The following is a 12,483-nucleotide window of genomic DNA, read 5'->3' on the forward strand; positions in this document are numbered from 1 at the left end:
TTAATCCCATTGCTGTTCTTTCCGTCGAAACGGGAGTTAAAAATACTGTTGGTGGAGATTAGAGTTGTGATTTAAGGCTTTGGTTCTGAGAGGAGGAAAGGCAGAGGAGGGCAGGTCGTTACAGGCTAACAGGTAGCCTACTAGCTGAGCGCTGCACACCAAGGTAGCTACCATGGTCTGTACTGATGAACAGTAGCCTAAATGTATACTAGAAGTATCTGAACTATCTAAACCAGAGGAGAGTATTTGTCCCTAATCTGATTAAAGAGTGTTTACAGAAAGATCAAAGACTTTCTCTTACAGATAGACCTATGTATTTTAAGAAAGCAATTTTGAAGTCATTGGAGATGTTTTGTTGAATGAAAGGTGATGTTTACATCTATGTAATGGACCAATTATTTTAAAGTTTTAATTTTATATTATTAGGACATCTGAATGTGTATTAAAGCATGTTAGTGTATGATCCCCCACTAAATTATTTAGGAGTCGTTAACAGGTTTGTCTAGGGGCATACTGGTCTGGGGGCTGGATAAGGTTAGCAACAAACGCTGCGGATTCCAGTTTCTAAATTGTGTTACCATGGCGACGTTGCACCCTCATAGATAGTTGGATTACGACGAACAGAGATGGGACGTTAACTAATGTGATGTTAGCTAATGTGAACAAGGCAGGGAGAGGGGAATGAATCAATGCCGATTGGTCTGAGTGGAGTGAATGCTTGACCTGTCCCTCTCGGTGAAAAGCCGTTGTATGGGGAAAGGTGAGTAGGGCGGCCTAGTGTATTGTTTCTGCTTAGGCCTATGTGTTGGTGGTCGGACAAAGTTGATTATACCTGCTGTTGTGATTTTGATTTTGAAATGGTTTAATGGGCATGTCTACCATTGTACACACAACAATTGAGTACATTGCAAAGTTTGGAACAAAAGTAGGGCCAGCCACGGGCCGGGGATCGCTAACTGGTTTAAAGAACATTACATTTACATAACATTTACATTTAGTCATTTAGCAGACACTTGTATCCAAAGCGACTTACAAGAGAGAGCTTTACAAAAAGTGCATAGGATCATAAACAACGAGATAACCACAAAAACATTGCGGGTAGCCAAAACATGAAGCATATAGCCTACATTGTGAAAAGCAAATCCACATAGACTAATAATGTAAAAATACATGTTTTAAAGAATTCTAAAAACAATTACATAGACATTTCGGTATGCAATATTGAACATTTATTTATTTACTGATTTATTTACTAATAATTACCAAAAATCGCATTTTGTCTCACTGTTTTAAGCTATTTAAATGGCCCACCAAGAACTTCCAGGAACTCTTTGAGGCCACGTGAAGCACTAAAGTTTAGTGCTTCGTGCATCGTTTAGTGTCTAAACGATCAAGCATTTTGGACTTCCGTTGACGCGACTTTCTCTTCACATGGCTCTGGGCTAGGTCTATGGATTCTATCACATAAATACAAACCGGAAATTAAAAAGGACGAAATATAATACGCATTTATCTTAATATACTAATGATTGCCTTCCATGAAAATGTACTCTTCACTGTTGTGTCATCACAGGATTCAGAAATGGTTAATTCCTCCCACCCCCATGTCTCTTAATGGAATTCCCTGAGATACTACTTTTAAATTTGTATTCACATATTTATTAAATATGCTTATACTATAGGCCTATAGTAGTTAATAAAAAGAAAAAATGTCAAACGGTAAAACAAACAGAACAAGTATAGGCTAATAGAGGTAAATAAAATGTTCTAGATTTTTTTTTTAAATATATATATCGCATGCGCGTTTCACACGACTTCCTTTCCGGTTCAACCTGACAACATGGATGCCAGCCGCGTGCAGCCGATCAAGCTTGCAAGAGTAAGAAAAAGCTATATTTTGTGATGTACTGGCCAGAAATTATATTGAAAAGCTTTGAATATACATGGGAGTTTATGGTCCTGTTTTCAAAAAGCTCATGCAAGGTGTATCGGTAGATTTGTACATGGTATTTTCGGCCTGGTCTTTTCATCATGGCGGTGTACGCGTCTAATAAATGTAACATACCCTAAAAGCTACAAAGCTAGCTTTTTAAGAAGACGGCTATGATTCAGCCGTATAAACGTTATGCTGCTACAACTGATCGTGTTTGAAACGTTCAGTTTTATTCTTGTTTTTCCAGGTCACCAAGGTGCTCGGAAGAACGGGATCCCAGGGACAGTGTACCCAGGTATGTTGGGTTCGCTTATTCTTCAGCTAGCCTAAGCTAGCTAGCCCACACTCGAGAATATGATTGACTAGCCGGTTTAGCATGGGGGCCCGCTGATGAAACGCATTGGGTGGACGTTACGACCTACAGATTAAGCGTATTTCAACGCTGTCGTGTCATTGAAACTTAATACATATGGTCAGCAGCATGCTAGTTTTAGCTGGCCGTGTGGGTGTCTTTGGTAGCTAACTGACAAGTCATCAACATCCGTCCGAAAGGCCTACTTTCCCATGCTACAGTGTAGTAATTAAATAACCGGGATACTCAGTGTAATAATTGTCGTTAAGAAACAACTTTAGCTTGTAAGTGTAGATAGCTGTGCTTAGGACGTGCTGTGTTTGCGCAGGTCCGAGTGGAGTTCATGGATGACAGCAACCGCTCCATCATCAGGAACGTAAAGGGTCCCGTGCGGGAGGGCGACGTGCTGACCTTGCTGGAGTCTGAGAGAGAAGCCAGGAGGCTCCGATAGAAGGTACCAGAACCTGCCCATTGTCTAGCAATCTTAATGGGGTTTGGCTGTAGCTTAGTTACTGCAGATAATGAAGGTTAATATCCCACCCTGTAAATCGTTTTTACACACCTCACACAATCTGCACTCTTCACCCCGCCTTACACTTACTTCATACCCCACTGTGCACACTCCAGACCTAGTATTCCTGCATGTGGAAATTGTCCTGGTCTCATCAGAAATCGTCACTATCATATATCTGGTTATTGTTGGTGTTGAATTGGTAAGCGTATCAAACTAACTGGGCTGTTCCAGGTATCTTCAGGTTCTTGTGCTGAGATGCTAATGTCCCCCCTCCTCCCTCCTGCAGGGTGAAGATGCCTGCCCACAGGGCCACCTGTCCTGTGTGCCATGCCCTCCTGTTCAGATTTTGAAATAAAAACATGATAAAAGACCCCATGTTGGAATGTTTTTTTTAACACGGTTTGACAGTTATTCTGTACGCCTTAAAATGTGACCTCAGTCCAGTTAGGGTTAGTTGGGTGGGAAGAGCAACAGAAGATGAAGAGTAACTAAGTAATAAAGAAATTAGACTCCAGAAGAATGTGTAGAAAAACCATGGAAATGGTATACCAAGTCTCTGATGTGTGAATGTCAGGAAGTATTCTAAAAAGTTACATAACAGAGGACGTGTTCTATGAAGTTCCACTCCTAACCCCAAGCAGGACAGTGAGTGTGTATCTGTCTGGCTCAACCTGAGAGCTCCTTCTCCAGCTGTGGTCCCACGCACCCCTGACCTGGTACTGAGCATGATGACCTGCTCCACAATCAGATAACTGAGTTTTACAACACTGGTGCTGTGTCTGAAATCACTCATTCACAACCCCTATACAGTGGACAGGGAGCAGTTTTAGACAGCCTGGGTAAAGGACTTAGTATGGTATTTGATTAGTCTTGCAGATCTGATTGCTTAATAGACAAGTAATACATTCTTCTGTTTCTCAAGCAACATGCTACATACAGTACGTGCATGCAGACCTAACTAGACCAGGGCCCTGTTCCATAAAGGCCTCTTCAAAAAGCTGGGATTAAAGTTCCAAATCTGACTTGAACCTAACAAGTCAGTCCAGGCTGAAGTGCTTCCATAAAGACCAATTCTAGTTCACGCAGTTGGACTATTTGTACTATGACAGCTCCCTCATCCACCATCTCATCAAATAAAATGACGCTATGATTGACATGAACGATATGTAGATTGAGGTCCTTTTTATAGACCTTAACTTCATTTATTACAAAAACCATAGGCCCATTAAACACATCTACGTTGACTTTTTTCTAAATTGTTTTAGATAAACAGCCTACAATTAACCAATTGTAACTTTTTAACATGGAGGATAGAGGCACGGATTTAGGTTTGTTTTTCTAATTGCACATTATTTATGTAGCTAAAACCATTCTATTAGGGTAATGTAGATTGAGACATATTTTACGTAGCATCACCCTAAACTTTTGATTTCACAAACTTACCATATAAGTAAAATGTAGGCTATGTAGGTTGGTATCTGCCCTGGACCAGGTTAGTTTTTCAGCATATGTTGCCATAGTAACTGAGTTTGAGTTACATTAAACTGGCTTAATGGAACCAAATCAACTGGAAATGAGTCAGACTAACTGACACAAGCCTGGCTTATTCGGTAAACTGGCTTTATGGAACAGGCCTCTGCTGGGGAGATGTCGGCTGTCCGGACTGAAACCTGGCCTTAGATCCCGGATGCTGCCCCCTTAATGCAGGTTCATGTTACATCCATGTCTCAACATGGGAGCTACAGATCGCTGGGTCAATGATGAATCACGCAATCTCACATTGCAAGGCTACTGAGGTGCAGGCCTGAGATCTACTGAGGTGCAGGCCTGAGATCTACTGAGGTGCAGGCCTGAGATCTACTGAGGTATAGGCCTGAGATCTACTGAGGTACATGCCTGAGTTCTACTGAGGTACAGGCCTGAGTTCTACTGAGATACAGTCCTGAGATCTACTGAGGTTCAAGCCTGAGTTCTACTGAGGTACAGGCCTGAGTTCTACTGAGATACAGTCCTGAGATCTACTGAGGTACAGGCCTGAGTTCTGAGAATCCACGAAACTGTTGCCAAGTTTCTGTATTGGTCCATGTGGCCCAGCAGAGGGCATTGTTGGTCCACTGTTGTAGCTAGTTGTAACTAGCTCCATTTTCCTGATTGGCAGGATAACACGTCCTTCTGCAGGGGAAACTGCATTCACATTTCTTGTGAACATTTCCTCACATTTTGACTTTTTTTTTATTTAGCAGACACTTTTATCCGAAATGACATAGACACAATATTTGTATTTTATACTAATATTTGTATTTTATATTGTAATATTTGTATTTTATATTGTAATTTGGCAACTTATATTTTATTTTATGCCCACTTTTATTTTATTTTAGTGTATTCCACTTATTACTGCTAGTTTTAGTATAGTTAGACCACATATTTAAATTTAAGATTCCTATATGTTTATTGTATGCACCTTCCTGCCAAAGCAAATTCCTTGTCAGTGCAAACTTTCATGGCGGATAAATCCCATTCTGATTCTGATTCTGATACAATAGTGCACATAGAAAGTACAGCAGTATAAATTCAAGGATCAGAAGTGCAGAGTTCTTATAGTAATTTGATGGTCAGAGTCCAGGAATGGTCTGATTGACCAGGGTTATGGTTAAATACCACATCTCAGCTACCAGGGTTATGGTTAGTAACCACATCTCAGCTACCAGGGTTAGGGTTAGGTACCACATGTCAGTTACCAGACACAGTGTAAGGTAACCACATCTCAGCTACGAATATAATGTCTAAAGTGCAACATCAACTACAACCAGTTTAGCTGCTTGGAGACTTATGAAACCTGGAGCTGGCTGCAGATGTTGTCTGTGTGAAAGACATGTTTTTATAGATGTGCTGGATAGTTAGCCGTGCCCCTGAGCCGCCGGCTGAGCAGTTTCAGCCTGGGACATTCCTGCAGCCTGCCTTGGGGTTAGGCTTGGGTTAGGGTTAGCCTAGGGTTAGGGTTAGCCTAGGGTTAAGGTTAGCCTAGGGTTAGGGTTAGGGTTAGCCTAGGGTTAGGGTTAGCCTAGGGTTAGGGTTAGCCTAGGGTTAGGGTTAGGGTTAGCCTAGGGTTAGGGTTAGCCTAGGGTTAGGGTTAGCCTAGGGTTAGGGTTAGCCTAGGGTTAGGGTTAGCCTAACCCTAACCTGCCCAGAGAGACCCCCAGGAGGTCTTGTTTATTCCCCAGGAGACTGTAAACACTGTGTTTATGTACTTCTTCATGCTAGTTCTGTGTTTATGTACTTCTTCCTGCTAGTTCTGTGTTTATGTACTTCTTCATGCTAGTTCTGTGTTTATGTACTTCTTCATGCTAGTTCTGTGTTTATGTACTTCTTCATGCTAGTTCTGTGTTTATGTACTTCTTCATGCTAGTTCTGTGTATACGTGGTACTTCATGCTAGTTCTGTGTATATGTGGTACTTCATGCTAGTTCTGTGTATATGTGGTACTTCATGCCAGTAATGTGTATTTGTAGTATTACTTTCATTCCAGATTCCAGACATGCCGACCAACAGGCTCCTCAACTGAACTGTAAATAAGGAGTCAGATTACCGTCTCTGCAAAACCACCCAGACCATGTTTACCATTTACTCACACACACACCCAGATCATGTTTACTGTTGACCTCTACAGTCTTCCTCACAAACACACATAGTCCCGGCCCCTGGAGCAGCCTGATTACCACCAAGCTCTCCTGAAACAGGAAAGCAGAAATCAGGTTCTGAGTGATTGGTTCAAAAACATCTGACTTCTAGGACTGATCTGGAAAGATCTCTCTGATCCAGAACAGAGCTGGTGGCATGATGAGAACCCCCCCCCCCCCCCCTCGTGTGTGTGTAGCAGTGATCAGGGCTGTGCTGCAGGATGTGTGTGTGTGTGTAGCAGTGATCAGGGCTGTGCTGCAGGATGGGTGTGTGTGTGTGTAGCAGTGATCAGGGCTGTGCTGCAGGATGGGTGTGTGTGTGTGTAGCCGTGATCAGGGCTGTGCTGCAGGATGTGTGTGTGTGTGTAGCAGTGATCAGGGCTGTGCTGCAGGATGTGTGTGTGTGTGTGTGTGTGTAGCAGTGATCAGGGCTGTGCTGCAGGATGGGTGTGTGTGTGTGTGTAGCAGTGATCAGGGCTGTGCTGCAGGATGTGTGTGTGTGTGTAGCAGTGATCAGGGCTGTGCTGCAGGATGTGTGTGTGTGTGTGTGTGTGTAGCAGTGATCAGGGCTGTGCTGCAGGATGTGTGTGTGTGTGTGTGTGTGTGTGTGTGTGTGTAGCAGTGATCAGGGCTGTGCTGCAGGATGTGTGTGTGTGTGTGTAGCAGTGATCAGGGCTGGGCTGCAGGATGTGTGTGTGTGTGTGTGTGTGTGTAGCAGTGATCAGGGCTGGGCTGCAGGATGTGTGTGTGTGTGTGTGTGTGTGTGTGTGTGTGTGTGTGTGTGTAGCAGTGATCAGGGCTGTGCTGCAGGATGTGTGTGTGTGTGTGTAGCAGTGATCAGGGCTGGGCTGCAGGATGTGTGTGTGTGTGTGTGTAGCAGTGATCAGGGCTGTGCTGCAGGATGTGTGTGTGTGTGTGTGTAGCAGTGATCAGGGCTGGGCTGCAGGATGTGTGTGTGTGTGTGTGTGTGTGTGTGTGTGTGTAGCAGTGATCAGGGCTGTGCTGCAGGATGTGTGTGTGTGTGTGTAGCAGTGATCAGGGCTGGGCTGCAGGATGTGTGTGTGTGTGTGTGTAGCAGTGATCAGGGCTGTGCTGCAGGATCTGTGTGTGTGTGTGTGTGTGTGTGTAGCAGTGATCAGGGCTGGGCTGCAGGATGTGTGTGGGCTCTCTGGAGGATTTACTGTGTTGTCCTCCAGGGGGCCCCTTTCCCATGTCTGACCATGACCCTGCAGGCAGGCCCCTGCTCTCTCTGGGGTTACTATGGATCACTCTGCTGACTGGACCTCCTCTCTCCTCTACTCTCTACGGCACAGTCATGTATCCGCTCTTCTTCTTCTCTCCTCCCAAGGTCTGGGTTAGTTAATCTTCCAAGTTAACATTTGCACTTCCTGTGTAGAGAGCTGGGATGATGATTTACGTCCTCCTTCCTGCCGTGTATACATTGGGTAACCTTGATCATACGTGAAACCTTGAACCAGATGCTGTAAAGATGTCTCCAGTGGGAATATATATGTTGGGAACAACTAATATTAGACCGGAGAGGAATTCCCAGGCTAGCCATTACAAACATGCTTTCCCATCATCCTTCTGCTTGTGTTGGTGGTGTGTGCCCTGAGAGAGGAGGGATCTGGGAGGAGAGCTCTCATGTGTGAGGGAGGTGTGTGTGAGGGATGTGTGTAGGAACATTTGCTAAAGCAATTATCAACAAAAACAACAGGCCTGTTTAGGCTAGAATCAGACTAGAATCAGGACTAATCCAGGTTGAGAGAGGTTGTGTTTCATCTGTGTGTGTATGTATGTATGTATGTATGTATGTATGTATGTATGTATGTATGTATGTATGTATGTATGTATGTATGTATGTATGTATGTATGTATGTATGTATGTATGAGTGGGCAGACTGTACACACAGCAGCAGGGTGTGTGTCTATGTGAGTGAGTAGGCAGACTGTACACCAAAACCCATTGACATTGTATGACTATGTTTAGCTTGTGTTCTGCTCCTCTCTCCTACCAACCGTCTCTGGAGGAGGGGATCCCTCTCTGAATTGCTCCTCCCAAGGTTTCTTCCATTTTTTCTCCTGTTGGGAGTTTTTCTGGGAGTTTTCCCTTGTCTTCCTTGAGGGTTTAGGTTGGTTGAGGGGCAGTTCTATGGGCGTATGTGAAGCCCTCTGTGACATGCTTGCGTGTAAAAAGGGCTATACAAATAGATTTGATTTGATTACACACAGCAGCAGGGTGTGTGTGTGAGTGAGTAGGCAGACTGTACACACAGCAGCAGTGTGTGTGTGTGTGTGTGTGTGTGTGTGTGTGTGTGTGTGTGTGTGTGTGTGTGTGTGTGTGAGTGAGTGAGTAGGCAGACTGTACACACAGCAGCAGTGTGTGTGTGTGTGAGTGAGTGAGTAGGCAGACTGTACACACAGCAGCAGTGTGTGTGTGTGTGTGAGTGAGTGAATGAGTGAGTGAGTAGGCAGACTGTACACACAGCAGCAGTGTGTGTGTGTGTGTGAGTGAGTAGGCAGACTGTACACACAGCAGCAGTGTGTGTGTGTGTGTGTGTGTGTGTGTGTGTGTGTGTGTGTGTGTGTGTGTGAGTGAGTGAGTAGGCAGACTGTACACACAGCAGCAGTGTGTGTGTGTGTGTGTGTGTGTGTGTGTGTGTGTGTGTGTGTGTGTGTGTGTGTGTGTGTGTGTGTGAGTGAGTAGGCAGACTGTACACACAGCAGCAGTGTGTGTGTGTGTGTGAGTGAGTAGGCAGACTGTACACACAGCAGCAGTGTGTGTGTGTGTGAGTGAGTGAGTAGGCAGACTGTACACACAGCAGCAGGGTCCCTGAGGAAGGTGAGTGTACATTCTGTCCTCCCAGAGCAGCCATACGAGAGCCTTGACTGCAAATGGCTGTGGACGTCATTTTCCTAATGTAATATAGATTAAAGTTCCCTGTCTCACCACTAGATGTCAGAGGTGTAATTCACCACGTTCCCCCTACCACCCAGCATTGTCCAACACTCATGAGGGGAACAGGGGCGGAACACAAGAGTCTACTGAAGTGTACTCTGTTCTACGATACCCCACTGTTCTCCTGTGGTGTGTAATATGCTTTAGCTGCTTCGTGGAGAGGACCTGTCTAACCCTAACCTGTCTAACCCTAACCTGCCTAACCCTAACCTGTCTAACCCTAACCTGCCTAACCCTAACCTGCCTAACCCTAACCTGTCTAACCCTAACCTGCCTAACCCTAACCTGCCTAACCCTAACCCTAACCTGTCTAACCCTAACCTGCCTAACCCTAACCTGCCTAACCCTAACCTGTCTAACCCTAACCTGTCTAACCCTAACCTGCCTAACCCTAACCTGTCTAACCCTAACCTGTCTAACCCTAACCTGTCTAACCCTAACCTGCCTAACCCTAACCTGCCTAACCCTAACCTGTCTAACCCTAACCCTCTTGAGGTTTTTGTTTCCACTCCTCTGCTCATCCACACATGAACACATTCAGCCATCCACTCATTCATGTATTCAACCATGCACAACTCCACTCATATACTCCTCCACTCACTGAGCCATCCAGCTCTCATACACATAACACCTTGGTGGATCGTCTCCATGGAAACCAAAGTTTACCAGTCGCTTCCTACATGGTTAGGAGCACATGCATATGGTCCCTCCCTCCCTCTTTACATCTCACTTGCTCCCTCACTCTACATCTCTCTCCCTATCTCCCCCTCCCTCCCTCCTCCTGTACATCTTTCTCCCTCCCTTCCTCTCTCCCTCCCTCTCTCCCCCTCCCTCCATCTTTACATCTCACTCGCTCCCTCACTCTACATCTCTTTCCCTCCCTCTCTCCCTTCTCTCCCTCCCACCCTCTGTCTTTTTCCCCTCCATCCCCTTTTTTCCTCCATCCCTTCCTTTCACCCTCTACCTCTCTCTCCATCTCTTCCTCCATCTTTCACTCACTCTCCTCCTCCCTCCACCTCTCTTTCCATCCATCTTTTCCTCCGTCTCTACAGATGTTTAATGTTTAGAATCTGGGTAAAAGGTCGTCTTGCTGACCAGGGGGAGGGGCCATATGAGAAATGAGGGAGCAGCTGTGGGTGTGATTCTGCTCAGTTAATCAGACCGTTCCCCTCCTCTCTTCTCCTTTTTACTCTCCTCTCTTTTCCCCTCCTCTCCTTTCCTCTCCATTCACCTCCTCTCCTCTTTTCTCTCCTCCCCATTCCTCTCCATTCACCTCCTCTCCTCTCTCCTTTTCTCTCCTCCCTTATTCTCCTCCCCTCCTCTCTCCTCTCCTGAGTTCAGGTTTGTTGGTTGGGGTTCATGGCTGGAGGTTGGGGGTTAGGGTTAGGTTCCTACCTATCCAAGCCCTCAAAGCTATGAAAGCATCACTGGTGTCCTGGCATCCTAAAATTCTGTGTCCCTCTCTTCCTCTCTCACTATGTCCCTGAAGCATGTATCTGCATTCCTTCCATTTAAACTCAACCAGCAGGAAGTGTGAGCCGTGTGGTACGTGAGCAAGCTGGAGGGATGATGCTGTTCCTGGCTGCCTCACCACTGCCTCACTACTGTTTCACCACTGCCTCACCACTGCCTCACCACCGCCTCACCACTGCCTCACCACCGCCTCACCACTGCCTCACCACCGCCTCACCACCGCCTCACCACTGCCTCACCACTGCCTCACCAGTGCCTCACCACCACCTCTGTTTTCCACCTGAACAGAACCCATGTGCTCTTAGGGTGAGCAGCTGAAACGGATCAGTACAGAAGCAATATTTCTACTTGAGCTCCAAGTTTCAGCAGTTAAAAACCTTCTCACAATGTGAGAGGCGTAAGGCAGATGAAGCAGCCAGGGGCAGCAGCTCAGAGAAGAACAGCTGCTTGTTCTGAGTCTCCCCTGAACTCTTACCTTTCACCCACTTAGCCAGCGCTGCGGTCAGTAGATGGTTAACTCCTGGATGCTGCTGGGCTCTGGCTGTAATTCTGTATCCTCCCCTCCCTCTCTTCCTCCCCTCCTCCCTCTCTCTTTCTCCCCTCCTCTCTTCCTCCCTTTGTCCCCCTCTCTTCCTTCCATCCTCTCTTCCTTTCTTCCTTCCCCCTCTTCTTCTTCCTCCTCCACTCCCCCATCTCCCTTCTCCGCCTCCTTTCCTGCCCCTTATTCTCCCTTGTTCTCCCTCTCCTCCCCCTTCCCCCTCCTCAACCTCTGTTTCCCCTCTACCCCTCCTTCCCTCTCTTCTTGAGGGTGCAGTCTGGGGAAGTGGACAGCAGGATAATGTTGGCTTTCTGTGAACTTTGCTCTACTTCTCACAGTACTACGGAAGGTCCAAGAGGACCACCTCGGGAGCCCCCCCCCCCACACACACACACATACTCCTGACATCTTCAGGGGGCCTGTGACTTCACCCAGTCACTCTTTGATGCTTGGCTTTCTTACCCCTGCCTGCCTCTCTCTTCCTGTCACTCCCCCTTTCCCGCCTCTCCCTGCCTGCCTCTCTCCCTGCCTCAAGCCCCTTCCTGCCTCTCTCCCTACCTGCCTCTCTCCTTTCCTCTCCACCCAGCCTGCCTCTCTCTCCCAGCCTGCCTCTCTACCTGCTTCTCCCCCAGCCTGCCTCTCTCTCTTTCTATACCTCTCTCCCCTGTCTCACTCTGCCTGCCTCTCTCTCTCCCCCTGCCTGTGTGTGTGAACTGTGTTGAGACAGTACAGTACAATATGTAGTACATAGATGGAAAAAGTACACACATCCCTCACTCAAGTAGAAGTACAGATACTCATGTTTATACTCGATCCACCAGAAGAACATTTAGAACCAAGAGGAACACTGCCGGGTTGTGTTCTCTGGTTGTGATGGCAACAGGCAGCATTGTTACATCATGAGGCTCCTCCCACCCTGAAGGGGTTAACAGCAACATGAGAGCCCCTCCCTCTCCCTCAGCGTCAGGCCAATCAGAGCGCCTGCAGGGCTGCAGTGCAGGGCTGCAGTGCAGGACTGAGACGGTATAAAGGAG

The 12,483-nt window shown here is 46.4% G+C and overlaps 1 protein-coding gene across 1 annotated transcript; it reads left to right on the top strand.

The window, feature by feature from the left end:
* Nucleotides 1-1,803: 1,803 nt before the first annotated feature.
* Nucleotides 1,804-3,169, top strand: rps28 (ribosomal protein S28). Its single transcript, XM_047027779.1, has 4 exons — nt 1,804-1,879; nt 2,181-2,228; nt 2,614-2,739; nt 3,086-3,169. The coding sequence occupies exons 1-3, from the start codon at nt 1,841-1,843 to the stop codon at nt 2,734-2,736; spliced, it is 210 nt and encodes a 69-aa protein (XP_046883735.1). The 5' UTR covers nt 1,804-1,840; the 3' UTR covers nt 2,737-2,739; nt 3,086-3,169.
* Nucleotides 3,170-12,483: the final 9,314 nt, after the last annotated feature.

This window comes from Hypomesus transpacificus, chromosome 10 (genome assembly GCF_021917145.1).
Source record: "Hypomesus transpacificus isolate Combined female chromosome 10, fHypTra1, whole genome shotgun sequence".
In the NCBI taxonomy this organism is placed as follows: Eukaryota; Metazoa; Chordata; class Actinopteri; order Osmeriformes; family Osmeridae; genus Hypomesus; species Hypomesus transpacificus.